General features: G+C 39.3%; 1 protein-coding gene across 2 annotated transcripts in view; it reads left to right on the top strand.

Moving 5' to 3' along the window:
- LOC143021781 (uncharacterized) overlaps positions 1 to 22,323 on the top strand; it is a 76,100-nt gene that overhangs the window by 17,637 nt on the left and 36,140 nt on the right. For both annotated transcript variants that reach the window (XM_076179502.1, XM_076179503.1), the window contains exon 3: positions 9,204 to 9,342. In XM_076179502.1, coding sequence (XP_076035617.1) covers positions 9,204 to 9,342 — 139 coding nt within the window. The remainder of the gene's footprint in view (positions 1 to 9,203; positions 9,343 to 22,323) is intronic.

Below are 22,323 nucleotides of genomic sequence, written 5' to 3'. Positions count from 1 at the left end.
ATTATATATATATATGAATATGTGTATATATATAAATATATGTTTATATAAATATATATATATATATTTATATATATATGTATATATATATATATATGTATATATATATATATAAATACATATATATATATATGAATATATGCATATATATAAATATATATAGGACGAGGGAGTCATAAGAGAGGTACAACGAAAAGAAAAGACAAGTAAAGCAAAAGGTAAAGGAGGCAAAGAGGAGAGCAGATGTGAAGTGGGGTAAGAGTATGACAAAATTTGAAAGTAATAAAAAGATGTTTTGGAAAGAAATTAAGAGAGGAAGAGGAGGCGAATCAAGTAGAGAAGAAAAGGTAAAAAGTACAGATGGAGAGATGATAATGGAAGAGACGGCAGTAAGGGGAAGATGGGCAGAATATTTTAGGGAGTTGCTAAATGTGAAGGAGGATAGGGAGGGAAAGATAGTGGAGGACTGGAGTAGTGCCTGTATAGTTCCTCTTTACAAGGGAAAAGGAGACAAGTGTGAATGTAGTAGTTTCAGAGGGATTAGCTTGTTAAGTGTAGTTGGGAAGTCTTATGGGAGGATCTTGATTGAGAGGATTAGGAGAGGAACAGAGGGAGTAATTGGTGAGGAACAGTGTGGATTTAGGACGGGTAGAGGTTGTGTAGATCAGATCTTTGTGGTAAGACAAATATGTGGGAAAGCTATAGGAAAAGGGAAGGATGTTGTTTTGGCTTTTATGGATCTGGAAAAGGCTTACGATAGGGTAGACAGAAAGGCACTGTGGGAGGTTATGCAGATATATGGGATAGGAGGAAAGCTTCTAGGAGCTGTCAAGAGTTTTTATGAGAGTAGTAGAGCTTGTGTCAGGATTATAAATGGAGAGAGTGAGTGGTTTGAGGTAAAGGTGGGACTTCGTCAAGGATGCGTTATGTCGCCCTGGCTGTTCAACTTATACATGGATGGGGTGGTGTGAGAGGTAAATGCAAGGGTGGTGTGTCAGGGATTGGAGATACATACATACATATACCAAGGCTTTTTCCCCCTTACAAGGGAGGTAGCCAAAAAGGGAAAGGCATAAAAACACTCCCACCCATTTCATCCCTACATACACTCCACACCCATCCCACCCTCCCTCTCATCTGAGCACCTCCTGGATGACGGGTCATCCCTGCACCCTGCCCACCGCCCTGGGTCAGAAGCAGTGTCGCAAGACACAGCACATCCACAGCAAGGCCGCTTCATTTAATCGGCGACCCCCCCTCTCCGTCCCCCCTTGCATATAAGGAGAGGACGGGGAGAAAATCCCTTCGGGCTGCGTCAAAATTTACTCACACATACTACCCCACCCCCCACCCCCCACCCCCCTGCCCATTCCTCCTCATGCAATCACAACATCATCCATATACAACCATTCTCCACTCACCTCTGTCTTCCGTCCTCTCCCTTCCTTCCTCAACAGACATTCCCCTCTTCCCCAAAGCCCCCTTCACCCCATCCATCCACCTCATCCTAGGACGTCCCCTCATGTTCTCTCCCTCCACATCTGCCTTCCATACCTCTTTTACTAGTCTTTCTTCACTCATTCTTTCCATGTGTCCAAACCATCCTAATATTCTTTCATCAACCCTATCTCCCAAATCCTTTTTCACCCCTGTTCTCCTCCTCACCTCCTCATTTCTCACCCTATCCAGCCTAGTAACCCCCACCATACTTCTCAGACACCTCATCTCAAACACATTCAAACTCCTTCTCTCTTCTTCTCTTATGTTCCACGTTTCTGCCCCATACAGTGCTGTTGGCACAATCACTCCTTCATACAGTCTCCTCTTCGCATCCATTCCCAAATGTCTATTCCTCATTACACTCTTTAATCCACCAAGGCATTTACTCGCTTCTCTCAATCTACATTCTACCTCCACCTTCACTCCACCTTTTCCTGCTACACTTGCACCCAAGTATCTAAAACTATCCACTTCCTCCAGTCGCTCTCCCTTAATGCTCACTTCCAGTCTACTGCCACCTTCACCCCTTGTACATCTCATCACCTTACTTTTACCTACATTTATCTTTAGCTTTCTTCTATCACATACTCTCCCAAACTCTGCCACCAACTTCCTCAATCCCTCCTCTGACCCTGCCACAAGCGCAGTGTCGTCCGCAAACAACAGCTGGCTCACCTCCCACTTTTCTCCATTTTCTTTAACCATCTCCAATCCCTGACCCACTACCCTAGCATTCACCTCTCGCACCACCCCATCCATGTATAAGTTGAACAGCCAGGGCGACATAACGCATCCTTGATGAAGTCCCACCTTTACCTCAAACCACTCACTCTCTCCATTTCTAATCCTGACACAAGCTCTACTACTCTCATAAAAACTCTTGACAGCTCCTAGAAGCTTTCCTCCTATCCCATAAATCTGCATAACCTCCCACAGTGCCTTTCTGTCTACCCTATCATAAGCCTTTTCCAGATCCATAAAAGCCCAAAAAACATCCTTCCCCTTTCCTATAGCTTTCTCACATATCTGTCTTACCACAAAGATCTGATCTACACAACCTCTACCTGTCCTAAATCCACACTGTTCCTCACCAATTACTCCTTCTGTTCCTCTCCTAATCCTCTCAATTAAGATCCTCCCATAAGCCTTCCCTACTACACTTAACAGGCTAATCCCTCTGAAACTACTACATTCACACTTGTCCCCTTTTCCCTTGTAAAGAGGAACTATACAGGCACTTCTCCAGTCCTCCGGTACTCTACCCTCTCTCCAGCAAACATTAAATAACCTCACCAACCAGTCCACCATCACTGAACCTCCCTTTTTCAGACATTCTGCATGGCATCCATCCAGACCAGGTGCCTTACCTGCTTTCATCATCTTTACAACTGCCTTCACCTCATCATTCCTTATTTCTCCTCCATTCTCCTCACTCATCACTCTCATTTTCTTCGCATTTCCCACTGCAGCTATCTTTCCTTCCCTATCCTCCTTCACATTTAGCAACTCCCTAAAATTTTCTGCCCATCTTCCCCTTACTGCCATCTCTTCCATTATCATCTCTCCATCTGTACCTTTTACCTTTTCTTCTCTACTTGATTCGCCTCCTCTTCCTCTCTTTATTTCTTTCCAAAACATCTTTTTATTACTTTCAAAATTTTCTGTCATACTCCTACCCCATTTCACATCTGCTCTCCTCTTTGCCTCCTTTACCTTTTGCTTTACTTCTCTTTTCTTTTCTTTGTACGTCTCATATGACTCCCCCGTCCTCTTTTGTAACCAATCTGTGAATGCTCGCTTCTTCTCTTCTACAACCTTCTTTGTTTCCTCATCCCACCATTCACTACCCTTTCTTCTATTTCCCCCTGTCCTTCTTGTTCCACACACCATCCTTGCACACTTTAAGACTCCCTCCTTGAACCATCCCCATTCCTCCTCCACACCCATCTCTGCTCCATCCTTTACTCCCTCCCACTCCTCCTTCAGCTTCTTTTCGTACTCCTTCTCCTTTTCCTTTTCATTCAAGGAGTTCACTCTAAGAACCTCCCTACCTTTTGTCCCTTTCCTCTTTCTCCATCTATCCTCCACTCTCAGCTTACCTTCCACCAAAAAATGATCTGATATTCCCCCACCCTCTCCCCTTAGCACATGTACATCCTTAACTCTTCCTATCATAATCCTATTTACCACTACATAATCCATTAGCGCTCTATCTACCACCCTTCCCTCCACCACCCTCTCCCATGTGTACTTATGCTTAACTTTCTTCCGAAACACTGTATTTGCTATCATCAACTCTCTTTCTAGACACATTTCCACCATCAACTCTCCACTACGATTCTTTCCTGGAACTCCACACTTCCCAACCACTCCATCGATTGGACCATTTCCTACCCTAGCATTAAGGTCTCCCAGTACTATTACATTGACATTTCTTTCTAAACCCTCTATGCACTCATTTAAATCTATCCAAAAGGCCTCCCTTTCTTCCACACTCTTCTCACTGCCAGGCCCATATGCACTTACAAAGACCCACATCTCCTTTCCCAGTTTCACCTTCATCCACATTATCCTTGAGGAAACCTCCTTCCACTCCACTACACGTTTACCTATCTCCTCACTTACTAGAATAGCCACCCCTTCCCTCCCTCGCCCTCTCTTCACTCCTGATAACCTCCCACTTACACTCCCAAACTTACACTCACCCTTCCCTTTCAACTTAGTTTCACTCAAAGCCAACACATCCATCTTTCCCTCACAAACATACTACCTATCTCTTCCCTTTTACTCTCATCTGTACCACATCCACGCACATTAAAAGACCCAAACCTTAGGGTGCTGGCCCGAGGCCCTCCAGCACCCCTTATTCCTTCACTTTTGTCTTTAGGATGTGTGCCCCGTGGGGCTACAGGGAGAAGGATGCCTAGTCCCTCTCCCCGTCCCTTTTTTCTCACCTCTTACGATCCAAGTGGGAAACTTGGTGGCAGTATTCTTTTCCCCCACCACAGGGAATTTCCCCCACCACAGGGATTGGAGATGGTTAAAGAAAATGGAGAAAAGTGGGAGTTGAGCCAGCTGTTGTTTGCTGACGGCACTGCGCTTGTGGCAGGATCGGAGGAGGGACTGAGGAAGTTAGTGACAGAGTTTGGGAGAGTATGTGATAGAAGAAAGCTAAAGATAAATGTGGGTAAGAGTAAGGTGATGAGATGTACTCGGGGTGAAAGTGGCAGTAGACTGGAAGTGAGCATTAAGGGAGAGCGACTGGAGGAAGTTGAAAGTTTTAGATACTTGGGTGCAAATGTGGCAGAATAAGGTGGAGTGAAGGTTTAGGTAGAATGTAGATTGAGAGAAGCGAGTAAATGCCTAGGTGGATTGAAGAGTGTAATGAGGAATAGACATTTGGGAATGCATGCTAAGAGGAGACTGTATGAAGGAGTGATTGTGCCAACAGCACTGTATGGGGCAGAAACATGGAACATAAGAGAAGAAGAGAGAAGGAGTTTAAATGTATTTACCTAGTTGTATTTACCTAGTTGTATTTTACGGGAAGGGGAGCTATGCTCGTGGGGTCCCGTCTTCATATCTCATTTTATCTAAACTATTTTTAAATTCATGTATTGTTTTTGCACACACCACTTTCTCATCTAACTTGATCCAACTGTCTATTACTCTGTGAGGAAAGCTGTTCTTTTTCAAATCCCTTCTATAGCTGTCTTTTTTTATTTTCTTTCCGTGTCCTCTTGTATTTCTGTCATCCCATTTTATCAGATTCTCTCTATCAGTAATTTCTATGCCTTTCATGATTCTGTAAATAGCTATCAAATCTCCTCTCTCTCTTCTTTGCTCTAGTGTCTGTAGTTCAAGTTTTTGTAGTCTCTCTTCATATGATAGTTTTGAGAGTGTTGGTGCCAATTTTGTAATTGCTCTTTGTATTCTTTCAAGTTTTTTTATACATTTTTTTGTACTTGGTGACCATATCGTTGCTGCATATTCCAATCTTGGTCTTATCAGGGTGATTAGGATTTTCCTCACCATTTCTTCATCCAGGTCTGTAAATGCCACTTTGATTGTTCTTATTAAATTATAAGTTTCTCCAAAAATCTTATTTATATGTTTCTCAGGTGACATATTATTCATAACAATGACTCCCAGGTCCTTCTCATTTTCTACTTTTTTTATTCCTTCTTCTCCCAAATTATATGATCCTGTTATTCTGTTTTTGCTTTTTCCAAATTCCATTATACTACACTTTTTTGTATTGAACTCCATCTCCCACTTCCTACTCCATTCCTGTACTTTATTTAGATCTCTCTGTAGTGATTCACAATCTTCTTCAGTTTTCACTCTTTTCAGTAGTTTTGCATCATCTGCAAAGAAGCTCATATAGCTTTCAGTTCCTTCATCCATATCATTAATATATATAGCAAACATTATTGGGGCCAGAACTGTTCCCTGCGGGACACCGCTTATTACTTCATTCCATTTTGAGTGCTGGTCTCTTATCACTACTCTCATTTTTCTTTCTTGCAAAAAGTCTTCCATCCAATTTAGCAATTTACCTTGTATTCCTCCTTCAGATTCTAATTTCTTAAGCAACTTCTTATGTGGTACTTTGTCAAAAGCTTTTTTTAGGTCTAGAAATGCACAATCAGCCCATCCATCTCTTTCTTGTATTATATCTATTAGCCTTGAATAGAAACATATTAAATTGGTGACGCATGATCGTCCTTGTCTGAATCCAAATTGCCTTGGATTTAGTACGTTGTTTTTTTCCAAGTATTTTACCCATCTACTTTTGATAATTCTTTCACAAATTTTTGCTATTGTACTTGTTAGAGAGACTGGTCTATAGTTGGTAGGTTCTTCTTTATTTCCTCCTTTATATATAGGTACTATGTTTGTTTTTTTCCAATCTTCTGGAACTTTTCCTTCTTTCAAAGAACTGCTTATTATGCTATGTATTTTGTCTGCCAGTTCATTCCTGCATTCTTTCAGTATCCAGTTTGCTATTTCATCTGGTCCATGCGATTTTCTGACATCAAGATTACTCAAGTGTATCAATATTTCATTCTTTGATACTTCTATTTCTTCTATAGGGGGGACTTTCTCTTTCCATTCAATCTCCTCAGGTTGTATGTTCTCCCTTGTAAACACTGATTTAAAATGTTTGTTCATAATTTCCGCCATTTCCATTTCCTCAGTGTATTCAACTCCCCCTTGTCTTAATTTCTCCAAGTCCTGTTTGTTTTTCAGTTTATTGTTTACAAATCTGTAGAATAGTTTTGGTTGATTTTTACATTTTTCTATGACGTCTTTTTCATATTTTCTCTTTTCCTCTCTGCACGTTTGTACATATTCATTTCTATAACCGGTATATATTTTCCATTTTTCAGGTCTGTCTTTTTTCCATCTGGTCCAGGCTTTGTCTCTTTTGTCTTTTAACTCCCTACAACTTTTGTTGTACCAGCATTTTACATATTCTTTTTCTTGTTTTTGTCTTGGGACATACTTTTCCACTCCTTTTTTGTAAATTTTTGTCAAAATATTCCATTTCTCTTCCACTGATGTTTCTTCTTTGTATATTTCTTCCCAGTTTTCTTGTTGAAAGAATTCTCTTATTTTATCAAAGTTTGTTTTTTTATACATCATTCTTCCTTTTCTATATTGTTCATTTCTTTTGATATATTTTTCTTCATTAAGTTCCAGTTCAATCAATATGTGGTCACTTTTACCTATTGGTGTTTTATATTCAATCTTGTCCACTATTCTAGGTTCAGATGTAATTAATAAGTCTAGTCTCGATGGTTCTTCTTCATTTCTATACCTGGTGTTCTCCTGTATCCATTGTGTCATTGTGTGGTCAATAATCATCTCAAGTAGAGCGTTTCCCCATGAGTCGTCTCCACCCTTTACTGTCATTTCTTCCCAGCAGATTTCTTTGCAATTAAAGTCGCCCATCATAACTATTCTTCCTCCCTCTTCCATTATCTTGTTTAATGTTATCTTTGTGTCCTCTAACATACTTTTATGTTCACTCTCCTCCCATGAGGCTGTTTTCGGAGGCACATAATTTATCACAAATTTTCTGCTCTTCTTATCTCTGTCTTCCACTTCTATCATAATTATCTCTACTGTATTCTTTCCATATATGACACCTTTCACATTTATATCCTTCTTAGTCAGGAACATAACTCCACCCCCTTGCTTTTTCTCTCTGTTTCTAATCCAATAATTATATGCATCATGTCCTACACTGTTGGGTGGTAGTGGGCCTTTTAATTTTGTTTCTACAATTCCCATTATGTCCGGTTCTTTTTCCTTCAAATAATCATTCAGCTCATTCAATCCTGTTATTAATCCATCTATATTTGTGTAAGACACTCTTAGTTTTCTGCCACTTCCATTGTGTTCTCTGTTTCCCTTATGTTTTTCTTTTGTATGTCGAACTTCCTTAGTTTCATATTCACTACTCTCCAATAGAATCTCTCTTTCTCTGACTCCGTTCTGTTCTCGTTTTTTGCCTTAGCTTCAAGTCTTTTCTGCTTTTCTTCCTCTCTTTCCTCTTTATTCATTTCCCTTTTTATCCATACCTTTTTATATTGTTCACTTGTTGCTAGTTTCCCTGTTTTGGATAAGATATTCTCTGCCGTTGTTTGTGACTTGAATTTAATCTTGATTGGTTTGGTCTTATTTGTGCTATACTTTCCAAGTCTAAATTTCTCTTCGATTTGTTTAATAATTTCTGGTTCATCTTCCTGAACTGACTCTAGTAATTGGCTTACTTTTTCATTTTCCTCTTTGATTCTTGTGGTTCTATCTGGGTTGTGTTTCTCTTCCATTCCTAATATAATTATACATTTCTTCTTGTCTGCTAAATCTCTTACTATATTCTCCTTTTGTCTCATCACTTTAATAACTGAGTCTTCAGTATGTTCTTTCAATTGCTGTTTGACTATGTCAGTGAATGAAACCTTATTTCCTTCTTGGGTTGCTTTCCAGTTCTTAGCTTCTTTAGCTATTGTCTCTCTGTTTTCTTTACTATTCCTCTTCAATTCCTCATTCTCCACCTTTACATCTCTTAACTGTCTTTTTAGGTCTTCTATTTCATCAATTAAGTTTTTATTCGCCTTTTCTAGTTCTTCCAATCTTTCAACCCTTTGTAAAATGGTGTTCATATGACCGAACCTACGCTCCAAGTCCTCGATCACCTTATCAACCTTCTCCTCTAGTGTTGTCAGTCGGGGGGGGTTTGTGTCCCCCCCACCCTCTTTAAATCCCTTGAAAATATTCTCATCACTTTCTACTGTATTGCTCCTATCTATACTTCTAATCTTTACATTCTTATTAGACATTTCGTCGTCTTCCAGTTGGGCTTGCGGTCATTTGTTTACTTTTTGGCGGTCTGCTTGGGCCAAGTCCTCTACTTCCTCATTTCCTTCTATTTCCCCAGCAATCCCTCCCCTTCTCCTCTTTCCTTACTTTCCCACTACCCCACGAGCAATATCCCCCCCACCCTGTAAATACAAAAAGGCACTTCTCTTTGCGTTGGGATCCACAATTGGCACTTTTCTTCAGAACGTTCTTCAAGCCGTCCGTTCGTTGAAAGTGTGTGTGTGTGTAAACAATAATTATTATGACAAATATATAAAAGTAAATGAAAAATAAAAATGGAGAAATTAATTAATTATTAATCTATCTAACAGATAATGAAACAGGAGGCTGAAGAGAAAGCCGCCTTCTACCCATGGCCACAGGATTTTGCCATCTTCCACTCTGAGCAACCGAAGGATGTGGCAACAGGGCAAAGCATCAAGGATCTCCTCCTGAGAAAAGGACTTTCAGGTCATTCCCCCTCCCCCCTGACACACAAACACTTTTATTCTGACATAAAGTAGTGTTTTAATCAAAATATAAAACTAGTGTACATCTTCACAAAAGAGTTCTTTTTTACTTCTACTTTTGTTTCATCTCCTACTTGTTTTATTTTTCAACATGAACGAGTGACCTTGCTCCCATTCTCTCGGATTTGGTCATTCTTTATGACATAATCCTCCACATATAGAAATACTGAACAATATGATAAATGCACACACGTTACACAAAGAATGGTGCTGGTAGAAGAAGCCCAAGACCTCGAAGGCCGCTGGAATGGACATATCATTATTATTATATATTTATTTATTTTTAGTATTATTAATTTTGTTATTAGTATTATTACTATTATAATCATTATTGTATCACATTTTTTATTTATATAACAATGGCTTTCCCCATTACAAGGGAGGTAGCAAAGTCAAAAGACAAGTACCCACCCCTAACTATTTCACTCCCTCCCATTCCACTCGCATCCACGACCCTTTCTTTTCTCTTATCTTAGCTTCTCATGGATGATGGATCATCCCTGTGTCCCGCCCACTGCCGTGGGTCAGAAACAGTGGAGCAAAACATGGCGCATCCACAACAGCGCTGCTTCACCCAATTGGCGACTCCCTCTCTCCATCCCCTCATGCAGAAAAAGAGAACATGAGGAGGAATTTCTTTGGGTTGCGTCAAAATATCATACATAACCACACACTAGCCCCCTACACCCATCCTAGCCTCATCCCCCCCACCCCTTCCCTTCCTTGCATCATTATATCATCCATACATTCTCCACTCACCCCTATGCCCTGCCTACTACCTTTCTTGCTCAACAGATATTCCCCTCTTCCTCAGTGTCCCTTTCATCCCATCTATCCATCTCGTCCTTGGTTGTCCCCTCAAGTTCACTCCCTCCACCTTTGCCTTCCATACCTCTCTTACTAATCTTTCTTCACTCATTCTATTCATGTGTCCAAGCCATCCCAGTACTCTTTCATCAGCCCTATCTACCATCTCCTTTTCCATTCCCACTCTCCTCTTCACCTCATTTCTCACCCTATCCAACCTTGTAACCACTACCATACTTTTCAGACATTTCATCTCAAACACATTTAAATGTCTCTTTGCTTCTCTTAGATTCCAGGTCTCTGCTCCATACAGTGCTGTTGGCACAATCACCCCTTCATATAGTTTCCTCTTTGCATCCATTCCCAAATATCCATTTCTTATGACACTTTTTAACCCTCCAAGGTATTTACTTGCATCTCGTCTACATTTTATTTCCATTGCTACTCCTTCCTTTCCTGCCACAAATGACCCCAAATACCTAAAGCTATCCACTTCCTCCAGCATCCTTCCTTTAAGATTTACTTCCAGTTCACTGCTATCTTCTCCCTTTGTACATCACATATCCTTGTACCCACATTTACCTTCAGATTTCTCATATTACATACACTCACAAACTCTGTCACTAACTCCTGTAATCCCCCACTGACCCTGTCACAGGTACAATATCGTTACCAAGCAACAACTGGCTTGCCTTCCACTCTTCTCTATTTTCTTTAACTATCTCCACTCCTCTGCCCTTTTCCCTCTCAGTTACCTCCCGTATCACCCCATCCATGTACACATTGAACAGCCATGGCAACATGACATCCCTGACACAGTCCCACCTTTACCTCAAACCACTCTCTCCATTTCCAATTCTACCTCAGGTTCTACTACTTATTTAAAAACTCTTGAATGCCCTTTACAGCATTCCCCCTATATCATATATCTGCAAAACCTCCCACAGTGCTTTCCTGTGTACCTTGTCATAAGCCTTTTCCAAAGCCTAAGGGCCCAAAAAACATCCTTACCTTTTGCTAATGCTTTCTCCAGAGCTGGGTACGTTCCTCAGTGAATTCCTAGGTGCATCCCTCAGTGTCCTGACTGACACATATGTAGTCAGGACACTGAAGGACGTACCGAGGAACACACCCAGCTCTGGCTTTTTCGCATATCTACCTACCATAAACCCACACTGTTTCTCACAAATTACTCCCCCTGTTCCTTTCATTATCCTCTCATTTAAAACCCTCAACCTTCCCAACCACACTCAACAAACTGATCCCTTTGACACTACTACACTTGCCTTTTCACTTGTAAAGCAGAACTAGACAGGCACTCATCCAGTCCTCTAGCACTCTACCCTCCCTTAAACACACATTAAACAACCTCACTAGCCAGTCCACTATTACTGTACCTCCCTTCTTCAGACTCTCCACATGACATCCATATAACCCAGCAGCCTTACCTGCTCTCACCATTTTCAAAACTACTTGCACCTCATCTTTTCTTATTCCCCCCCCCCATTTTCCTCACTCATCACTATCATTTCCTTAGCACCTCCCACTGCTACTACCACGACCTCTCTATCTTCCTGCACATTCTATAGCTCTTTAAAATACTGCTCACCTCACTGTTATATCTTAGTTTTTCTGAGCATGTTAATCAGTTTCATTATTAATATCCTTAAATTAAGAAAGAAAAACCAAACATGCTTGCCACAACACCATATATTACATTGTCTTTGTTAACATCATGGCACCCATTGCACCCATTTACACAAAACTTAAAAAACATTACATTGATTCAATTACCCCATTAAGAGGTTTCACTGACCTATTTGACCTTCTCAATACTGGCCCAGTAGGAACATGAGGTTCATTAATATGTTTGTCAAAATTATTATTATTAGGAAGCACTTCATCAGTGGCAACTGCAGGTTGTGAAATGGTATCACTGGTAACACAGTCACTTACAGTTCCACCATTGCCAATATTAATGTTAGTATTTGGTTTAACAAATGAATTTTCAATTTGACAATCAAACAGAGAAGTTGAAGAAACAGGTGATTTTTCATTTTCAATAGTATCATACCTAGCTTTCAATTGATCAGAATGTCTATGCCAAATTAAATTTCCACTTTCAGCGAACACTTTTACAACATAATTTCTAGCACCTGTAATCTCAATAGTAATGCCTGGTAGCCAGGGTTCACCTCTTGAATACTTTTTTGCAAAAACTGCTTGTCCAACTTCAAATCTGCTTTCTACACAATCAAGAGCATTTTGCTTATTAACTAGCATGTTCTCTTTCTCCTTTGTTTTAGTTATTTTACATATGTCAAGAAGAGGTTTAAATTTTCTGTGAAACATTATTTCAGCAGGGCTGCCTTTTGTACCTGAATGAATGGTTCTCCTGCCGTTATACAGAAACCTACTAACTCATGTGTTAATTGATCCACTTTGATATTTTAGCATTCCCCTTTTTAAAACTTTTAACATGTCTCTCAGCTAATCCATTGGATGTAGGATGAAAGGGACCAGGATTAATCAGTTTTATTCCATTCCTTTCATAAAACTCCTTGATATCAGCAGAAATAAAATACGTACATACATACATATACCAAGGCTTTCCCCCCCTTACAAGGGAGGTAGCCAAAAAGAAAAAGGCATAAAATCCTTCCCACCCATTCCATCCCTAAATACACTCCACCCCCCTCCACCCTCCCTCTTATCTTAGCACCTCCTGGATGATGGGTCATCCCTGCACCTTATCCACTGCCCTGGGTCAGAGGCAGTGTCGCAAGACACACAGCACATCCACAGCAAGGCCGCTTCATTACATCAGTGACCCCCCCTCTCTGTCCCCCCATGCAGAAAAGGAGAAGACAGGGAGAAATCCCTTCGGGCTGCGTCAAATTTTTCCCACACATATTACCTCACCCCCCCATCCCCCAACCCATTCCACCTCATGCATCACAGCATCATCCATATACAACCATTCTCCATTCACCCCTATCTTCTGTCCTCTCCCATCCTTCCTCAACTGACATTCCCCTCTTCCCCAAAACCCCCTTCACCCCATCCATCCATCTCATCTTAGGATGCCCCCTCATGTTCTCTCCCTCCACATCTGCCTTCCATACCTCTTTTACCAGTCTTTCTTCACTCCTTCTTTCCATGTGTCCAAACCATCCTAATACACTTTCATCAACCATATCTCCCAACTCCCTTACCACCCCTGTTCTCCTCCTCATTTCTCATTCTATCCATCATACTTCTCAGACACTTCATCTCAAACACATTCAAACTCCTTCTCTCTTCCTCTCTTATGTTCCATGTTTCTGCCCCATACAGTGCTGTTGGCACAATCACTCCTTCATACACTCTCCTCTTAGCCTCTATTCCCAAATGTCTATTCCTCATTACATTTTTTAATCCACCAAGGCATTCACTCGCTTCTCTCAATCTACATTCTACCTCCACCTCTACTCCACCCTTTCCTGCTACATTTGCACCCAAGTATCTAAAACTATCCACTTCCTCCAGTCGCTCTCCCTTAATGCTCACTTCCAGTCTGCTGCCACTTTCACCCATTTTACATATCATCACCTTACTCTTACCCACATCTATCTTCAGCTTCCTTCTTTCACACATTCTCCCAAGCTCTGTCACCAAGTTCCTCAATCCCTCCTCTGATCCTGCTACAAGCGCAGTGTCATTCACAAACAACAGCTGGCTCATATCCAACTTTTCTCCATTTTCTTTAACCATCTCCAATCCCTGACCCACCACCCTTGCATTTACCTCTTGCACCACTCCATCCATGTATAAGTTGAACAGCCAGGGTGACATAACACATCCCTGACGAAGTCCCACCTTTACCTCGAACCACTCACTCTCTCCATTTCTAATCCTGACACATGCTCTACTACTCTTGTAAAAACTCTTGACAGCTCCTAGAAGCTTTCCTCTTATCCTGTATATCTGCAAAACCTCCCACAGTACCTTCCTGTCTACCCTGTCATAAGCCTTTTCCAGATCCATAAAAGCCCAAAAAACATCCTTACCTTTTCCTATAGCTTTCTCACATATCTGTCTTACCACAAAAATCTGATCTACACAACCTCTACCTGTCCTAAATTCACACTTCCTCACCAATTACTCCTTCTGTTCCTCTCCTAATCCTCTCAATCAAGATCCTCCCATAAGCCTTCCCAACTACACTTAACAAGCTAATCCCTCTGAAACTACTACACTCACACTTGTCCCCTTTTCCCTCGTAAAGTGGAACTATACAGACTCCTCCAGTCCTCCGGCACTCTACCCACTCTCTAGCACACATTAAATAACCTCACCAGCCAGACCACCATCACTGTACCATCTTTTTTTTAGACATTCTGCATGGCATCCATCCAGACCAAGTGCCTTACCTGCTTTCATCATCTTAACAACTGCCTTCACTTCATCCTTCTTTATTTCTCCTCTACTTTCCTCACTCATCATGATAATTTTCTTTGTACTTCCCACTGCAGCTATCTTTCCCTCCCTATCCTCCTTCACATTTAGCAACTCCCTAAAATACTCTGCCCATCTTCCCCTTACTACCTTCTTTTCCAATATCATCTCTCCATCTGCACCTTTTACCTTTTCTTCTCTACTTGATTCACCTCCTCTTCCTCTCTTAATTTCTTTCCAAAACATCTTTTTTTTTTACTTTCAAAATTTTCTGTCATACTCTTACCCCATTTCATATCTGCTCTCCTCTTTGCCTCCTTTACCTTGTGCTTTACTTCTCTTTTCTTTTCTTTGTACCTCTCATATGACTCCCTCATCCTATTTTGTAACCAATTGGTGAAAGCTCACTTCCTCTCTTCTACAACCTTCTTTGTTTCCTCATCCCACCATTCACTACCCTTCCTTCCCTCTTGTCCTTCTTGTTCCACACACCATTTTTGGACACTATGTGACTCCCTCCTTGAACCATCCCCATTTCTCCTCCACTCCTCGTTCTACTCTATCCTTCACTCCTCCCACTCCTCTCTCAGCTTCTTCTTGTACTCCTCCTTTTCCTTTTCATTTAAAGAGTTCACTCTAAGCACCTCCCTACCTTTTGTCCCTTTCCTCTTTCTCCATCTATCCTCCACTCTCAACTTATCTTCCACCAAAAAATGATCTAATATTACCCCACTCTCTCCCCTTAGCACATGTACATCCTTAACTCTTCCTGTTATACTCCTATCTACCACTACATAGTCCATTAACATTCTATCTACCACCCTTCCATCCACCACCCTCTCCCATGTGTACTTATGCTTGACTTTCTTCTGAAACACTGTATTTGCTATCATCAACTCTCTTTCCAGACACATCTCCACCATCAACTCTCCACTACAATTCTTTCCTGGAACTCCACATTTCCCAACCACTCCATCAATTGGTTCATTTCCTACCCTAGCATTAAGGTCTCCCAGTACTACTACATTGATGTTCTTCCCTAATCCCTCATGCACTCATTTAAATCTATCCAAAAAACCTCCCGTTCTTCTACACTCTTCTCACTACCAAACAAATTAAGCAGCATTATCAGAAACAATGACATCAGGAATATCAAAATTAGCAAAGCTTTTCCTTAACAATTCCATAGTATTAGTACTAGTCATGCTTGAAGTATATTGAATATCAATAAACTTAGAATAAGAATCTACTAAGATAAAAAAAAAAATACTTATTTTCCATTGGTCCACAGTAATCAATGTGAATCCTACTCCAAGGCTTACTAGCAAAATTCCACATCAATTTACTTGAAGAAGCTGGATTATTTCTAACACAATATTCATTTCAACATTTTGCAAACTCTTCAAGATCATCAGAAAGCCTGGGCCACCAAATTTTTTCTCTAGCCTCAGCTTTCATTGCAACAATTCCATTATAACTGGAATGCAGTAGTTCTAACACTTTAGCTCTTAAGGCAGATGGATCAATAACTCTATTTTTGAACAGAAGAACACCATTATGAATGGATGAATATTTTTTAACATGAGAATATTCTCTACAAACATAATTATTGTTCCATTCAAATTTTACAAGAGAAATTAATTTATTCAGTACAGGATCTTCTTTTGTCATTTTCTGCACAGTTTTCAAAAGAAAAGTTAAAAGCAATGAATTTTTTACAAGTTTCACATATTCAGCTGGTGTACCTGAATTAATACAGTCATCAATAGGTAACCTACTCAAAGTATGAGCAACTATATTGGTTTTACCACTTTTATGAACAAGATCATAGCTATATTGTGACAACAAAATAGACCACCTGATTAATCTTGCTTTTGAATTTGTTGGAATTGCTTTGTTTTTTTCCAAACAATCCAAGAAGTGTTTTATTATCAGTTCTCAACTCAAAATTCCTACCTAATAGAGTATTTAAACTTGGTGATGGCAAACACTACTGCTAGCCCTTCATAGTCAGTCTGTGATTCATTTTTCTCAGCAGAAGTAAGCTTTTTACTAGCAAATGTGATAGGGTAGTGTGGGGGGTATATCATACTATTAGTTGGAAAATATGACTGAAAAACCAGATTTAAAGCTTGAAGATAAAACTGTGGATCAGAAATATTCCTCAAGGAATGGGCTACTTATGACACACAGCTTGATTTATCAAGATGAAATTGATTACATTTTTTGGACATTTAACAAAAAAATTCCAATTTGTACAAATCCCCACCATAGTGGGATAATTTGTGCATACTACGGGGGTGTTTTGTACATGCTATTTTCACCCCCAAAAAAACTCATTGCAAATTATATTGGATGAGACATTGCTGCCTGAAATTAAACAAACACGTTATATAAAGTGTTCTATTAATGAATGTACAACAGAGGAGTTTTTTTTCCTGAGGCATGACTGCCTTATCTTGGCAATCAGTATTAAATGTCTATTTCATCCCTGCAATACCAATAAGAAGTATTATAAATTATATTTTGCTGTGTGAAGTAAAACAAATATGCTATTGGAAAAGGATTTGTTTTCCTCATCCAAACAAATAATTCTTACTTTAGTTAAACTAATTCAAAATGAGAAAGTTGATCTTACCTTCTTCTTGATAATTTAGATGTAAATTTTAGAAAAGGCGGATTTTCGAGAGACCGGTTTTAACTCGGCCGAGTTATACTTACGTCCCTTTCGCCTTATTAAGTTTATCCGTTATTTTCAATTGTGTAATTTTATTCTTTAAAGAGAGGTTTCTCTTTACAGTTGGGAGTAAATGTTCCTCCGAAATTGATTTTCTGTAGTTTCAGTTGACACAAATTCTAAGCGTCCTGACTTGACGAAAACTATTATTTGAGTGAATCCGGTCGCAGGCCACACGCAATATCTATAATTTTCGCGACCATTGTTTACTTTTCACCGACCAGAATTTTCGGTGTTTATTTCATATGTTTAAATTTTTCAATAGACTACAAATTATCAGTAGCAATTGATCATTAACATTATCAATTATTCAGATTTTATCCAATAATTTAAATATACATTTTATTAATGAAATTAAACTTCTAGAGTTCAATAAACGAGTTCAATATGACGTCACCTTTTACGTAATTTCTAATAATGCATCCAATATTGTTTATGAAAAGTGGAAAAATAAATTAGTTTTTTAACTTTCATGTATCACTAGTACCTCATTTCATGTTAAATGAAAACAACAGATCATTTAGCTTGACCATGTTTTAGAGTCGTTGAGTACTCCCTTGCCAGGGCACCAACACACCTTTGCAGGATTCTTTGGACACCTTTGCTGCATCCTCTATTATAGGGAAACAAAAGGTGTCTGGGATACAAAACTTAGACTTGAGCTAGAGAAAACTCACATTATAGCTGGTATCATCCTCAGTAGGGATTTTGCCAACATAATGCACCATTTTCCCAGCATTTCGACCTTCCTCCAGTTCCAGTTCCACCAAAACAAAATCCCCTATTTCTGCCTCCTGTGCAAATGGATAAGGCTGGCCATCTGATTCACCAACCACCTCATCAGAATATTCAGGCGAGTCATCCAGAACCACCGCAGGGTTATCCTCATCTTTGGCTCTTGAAGCCTTTTCTTTATGGTCTTGCCACGTTTCTGTTTCTTTTTGCCCTTATGTTGGAGGTTCTTGATGGCCTCCTCATTTTCTGTGAGGATACATGCAAAGACCCTTTCCTATGAGGTTCCACAGCAGCTTTAGGATAAAGACAGATGTCTTCTGGTGTTATGCTTGCACAGGAGGTAGAAGGAATGACAGCTGTAGTACTGTTCCAGAAGGGTGATGGTGGAGGACAGTCAAATGTAGTGGAGGTAGAACCTATACTTACTGAAATGACAGGCTCATCAGTAGCTTTGCTTGGCTGGGAGCTGGTAGAGCTACTATGATTGGATGAAGCAGTGAGGTCTTCACTGTTTTTATTGTGTGGTGGTGCTGGCTTGTCACTGACAGCTGATCTCATGTAGACCTCATCAGGAAATATGTTTCTATTTACTGGCCAGATGCAAGTAGCTGGAAAGCCACTCATCACATTTGAGGGAATGCAGGCTGTGATCCATGCTTTGGAGGCAAAATATGGGAGCATGTGCTCTATAATGTGGGTCTGAGGATGCATGAGGGAATAGTCATTCGGTAGTCCTCACACACACACACACACTTCAACGAACGGACGGCATAGAGGACGTTCTGAAGAAAATTGAAGTTTCATGGATCCCAAAGCAAAGAGAAGTGCCTATTGTATTTGCAGGGTGGGGGGAAAATTGCTCGTGGGGTAGTGGGAAAGTAGGGAAAGAGGAGAAGGGGAGGGATTGCTGGGGAAATGGAAGGAAATGAGGAAGGAGTAGACTTGGCCCAGGCAGACAGGCGAAAGGTAAACAAACGGCCCCCCGATCAGCTGAGCGACAATGAAATGTCCAATAAAAATGTAAAGATTAGAAGTATAGATAAGAGCAATACAGTAGAAAGTGATGAGAATATTTTCCAGAGATTTAAAGAGGGTGGGGGGGGACACAAACCCCCCCCTGACTGACAAGACTAGAAGAGAAGGTCGATAAGATGATCGAGGACTTGGAGCGTAGGTTCGGTCATGTTAACAACATTCTACAAAGGGTTGAAAAACTGGAAGAACTGGAGAAGGTGAACAAAAACTTAACTGATGAAATAGAAAACCTGAAAAGACAGTTAAAAGAAGTAAAGGTGGAGAATGAGGAATTGAAGAGGAATAGTAAAGAAAACAGAGAGGGATGGAAGTCGATAAAAGAAAACAGTAAAGTTGCATTTACTGATATAATTAAACAGCAAATGAGAGAACAAACTGAAGACTCAGTTATTAAAGTGATGAGACAGAAGGAGAATATAGTAAGAGACTTAGCTGACAAAAAGAAATGTATAATTATATTAGGAATGGAAGAGAAACATAACCCAGATAGAACCTCAAGAACCAATGAGGAAAATGAAAAAGTAAGCAGTTTACTAAAATTAGTTCAGGAAGATGAACCAGAAATTATGAAGGAAATTGAGGAAAAATTCAGGCTCGGAAAGTATAGTACAGATAAGACCAGACCAATTAAGATTAAATGCAGGTCACAAACGACGGCAGAGAATATCTTATCCAAAACAGGGAAACTAGCAACAAGTGAACAATATAAAAAGGTATGGATAAAAAGGGAAATGAATAAAGAGGAAAGAGAGGAAGAAAAGCAGAAAAGAATTGAAGCTAAGAAAAAAAACGAGAGCAGAACGGAGTCAGAGAAAGAGAGATTCTATTGGAGAGTAGTGAATATGAAACTAAGGCAGTTCGACATACAAGAGAAAAACAAAAGGGAAACAGAGAACACAATGGAAGTGACAGAAAACTGAGAGTATCTTACACAAATATAGATGGATTAATAACAGGATTGAATGAGCTGAATGATTATTTGAAAGAAAAAGAACCGGACATAATGGGAATTGTAGAAACAAAATTAAAAGGCCCACTACCACCCAACAGTGTAGGACATGATGCATATAATTATTGGATTAAAAACAGAGAGAAAAAGCAAGGGGGTGGAGTTATGTTCCTGACTAAGAAGGATATAAACGTGAAGGGTGTCATATATGGAAAGAATACAGTAGAGATGATTATGATAGAAGTGGAAGACAGAGATAAGAAGAGCAGAAAATTTGTGATAAATTATGTGCCTCCGAAAACAGCCTCATGGGAGGAGAGTGAACATAAAAGTATGTTAGAGGACACAAAGATAACATTAGATAAAATAATGGAAGATGGAGGAAGAATAGTTATAATGGGCGACTTTAATTGCAAAGAAATCTGCTGGGAAGAAATGACAGTAAAGGGTGGAGACGACTCATGGGGAAACGCTCTACTTGAGATGATTACTGACCATACAATGACACAATGGATACAGGAGAACACCAGGTATAGAAATGAAGAAGAACCATCGAGACTAGACTTAATAATTACATCTGAACCTAGAATAGTGGACAAGATTGAATATAAAACACCAATAAGTAAAAGTGACCACATATTGATTGAACTGGAACTTAATGAAGAAAAATATATGAAAAGAAATGAACAATATAGAAAAGGAAGAATGATGTATGAAAAAACAAACTTTGATAAAATAAGAGAATTCTTTCAACAAGAAAACTGGGAAGAAATATACAAAGAAGAAACATCAGTGGAAGAGAAATGGAATATTTTGACAAAAATTTACAAAAAAGGAGTGGAAAAGTGTCCCAAGACAAAAACAAGAAAAAGAATATGTAAAATGCTGGTACAACAAAAGTTGTAGGGAGTTAAAAGACAAAAGAGACAAAGCCTGGACCAGATGGAAAAAAGACAGAAGACCTGAAAAATGGAAAATATATACCGGTTATAGAAATGAATATGTACAAACGTGCAGAGAGGAAAAGAGAAAATATGAAAAAGATGTCATAGAAAAGTGTAAAGATCAACCAAAACTATTCTACAGATTTGTAAACAATAAACTGAAAAACAAACAAAACTTGGAGAAATTAAGACAAGAGGGAGTTGAATACACTGAGGAAATGGAAATGGCAGAAATTATGAACAAACATTTTAAATAAGTGTTTACAAGGTTTAAATCAGTGTTTACATACAACCTGAAGAGATTGAATGGAAAGAGAAAGTCCCCCCTATGGAAGAAATAGAAGTAACAAAGAATGAAATATTGACACACTTGAGTAATCTTGATGTCAGAAAATCGCATGGACCAGATGAAATAGCAAACTGGATTCTGAAAGAATGCAGGAATGAACTGGCAGACAAAATACATAGCATACTAAACAGTTCCTTGAAAGAAGGAAAAGTTCCAGAAGATTGGAAAAAAGCAAATATAGTACCTATATATAAAGGAGGAAATAAAGAAGAACCTACAAACTATAGACCAGTCTCTCTAACAAGTACAATAGCAAAAATTTGTGAAAGAATTATCAAAAGTAGATGGGTAAAATATTTAGAAAAAAACAAAGTGTTAAATCCAAGGCAATTTGGATTCAGACAAGGACGATCATGCATCACCAATTTAATATGTTTGTATTCAAGGCTAATAGATATAATACAAGAAAGAGATGGATGGGCGGACTGTGCATTTTTAGACCTAAAGAAAGCTTTTGACAAAGTACCACATAAGAAGTTGCTTAAGAAATTAGAAGCTGAAGGAGGAATACAGGGCAAACTACTAAATTGGATGGAAGACTTTTTGCAAGAAAGAAAAATGAGAGTAGTGATAAGAAACCAGCACTCAAAATGGGATGAAGTAATAAGCGGTGTTCCGCAGGGAACAGTTCTGGCCCCAATAATGTTTGCTATATATATTAATGATATGGATGAAGGAATTGAAAGCTATATGAGCTTCTTTGCAGATGATGCAAAACTACTGAAAAGAGTGAAAACTGAAGAAGATTGTGAATCACTACAAAGAGATCTAAATATAGCAGGGTTGGCTGATTTTTATCATGATGATTTAAATCAGTGATTTAAATCAAATGATTCTTTTAAAAAAAATCATCGATTTAAATCAGTATTTACTTCTGCCCAAAGCAATATGGAATGTAAATGAAAAATATAAAAACAAACATAATTATA

Source organism: Oratosquilla oratoria, chromosome 42 (genome assembly GCF_046742065.1).
Source record: "Oratosquilla oratoria isolate Oo_2021 chromosome 42, ASM4674206v1, whole genome shotgun sequence".
NCBI classification, from domain to species: Eukaryota; Metazoa; Arthropoda; class Malacostraca; order Stomatopoda; family Squillidae; genus Oratosquilla; species Oratosquilla oratoria.
Note: the sequence above shows the minus strand (reverse complement) of the source record. Positions and strands in the feature narration are given on the sequence as shown.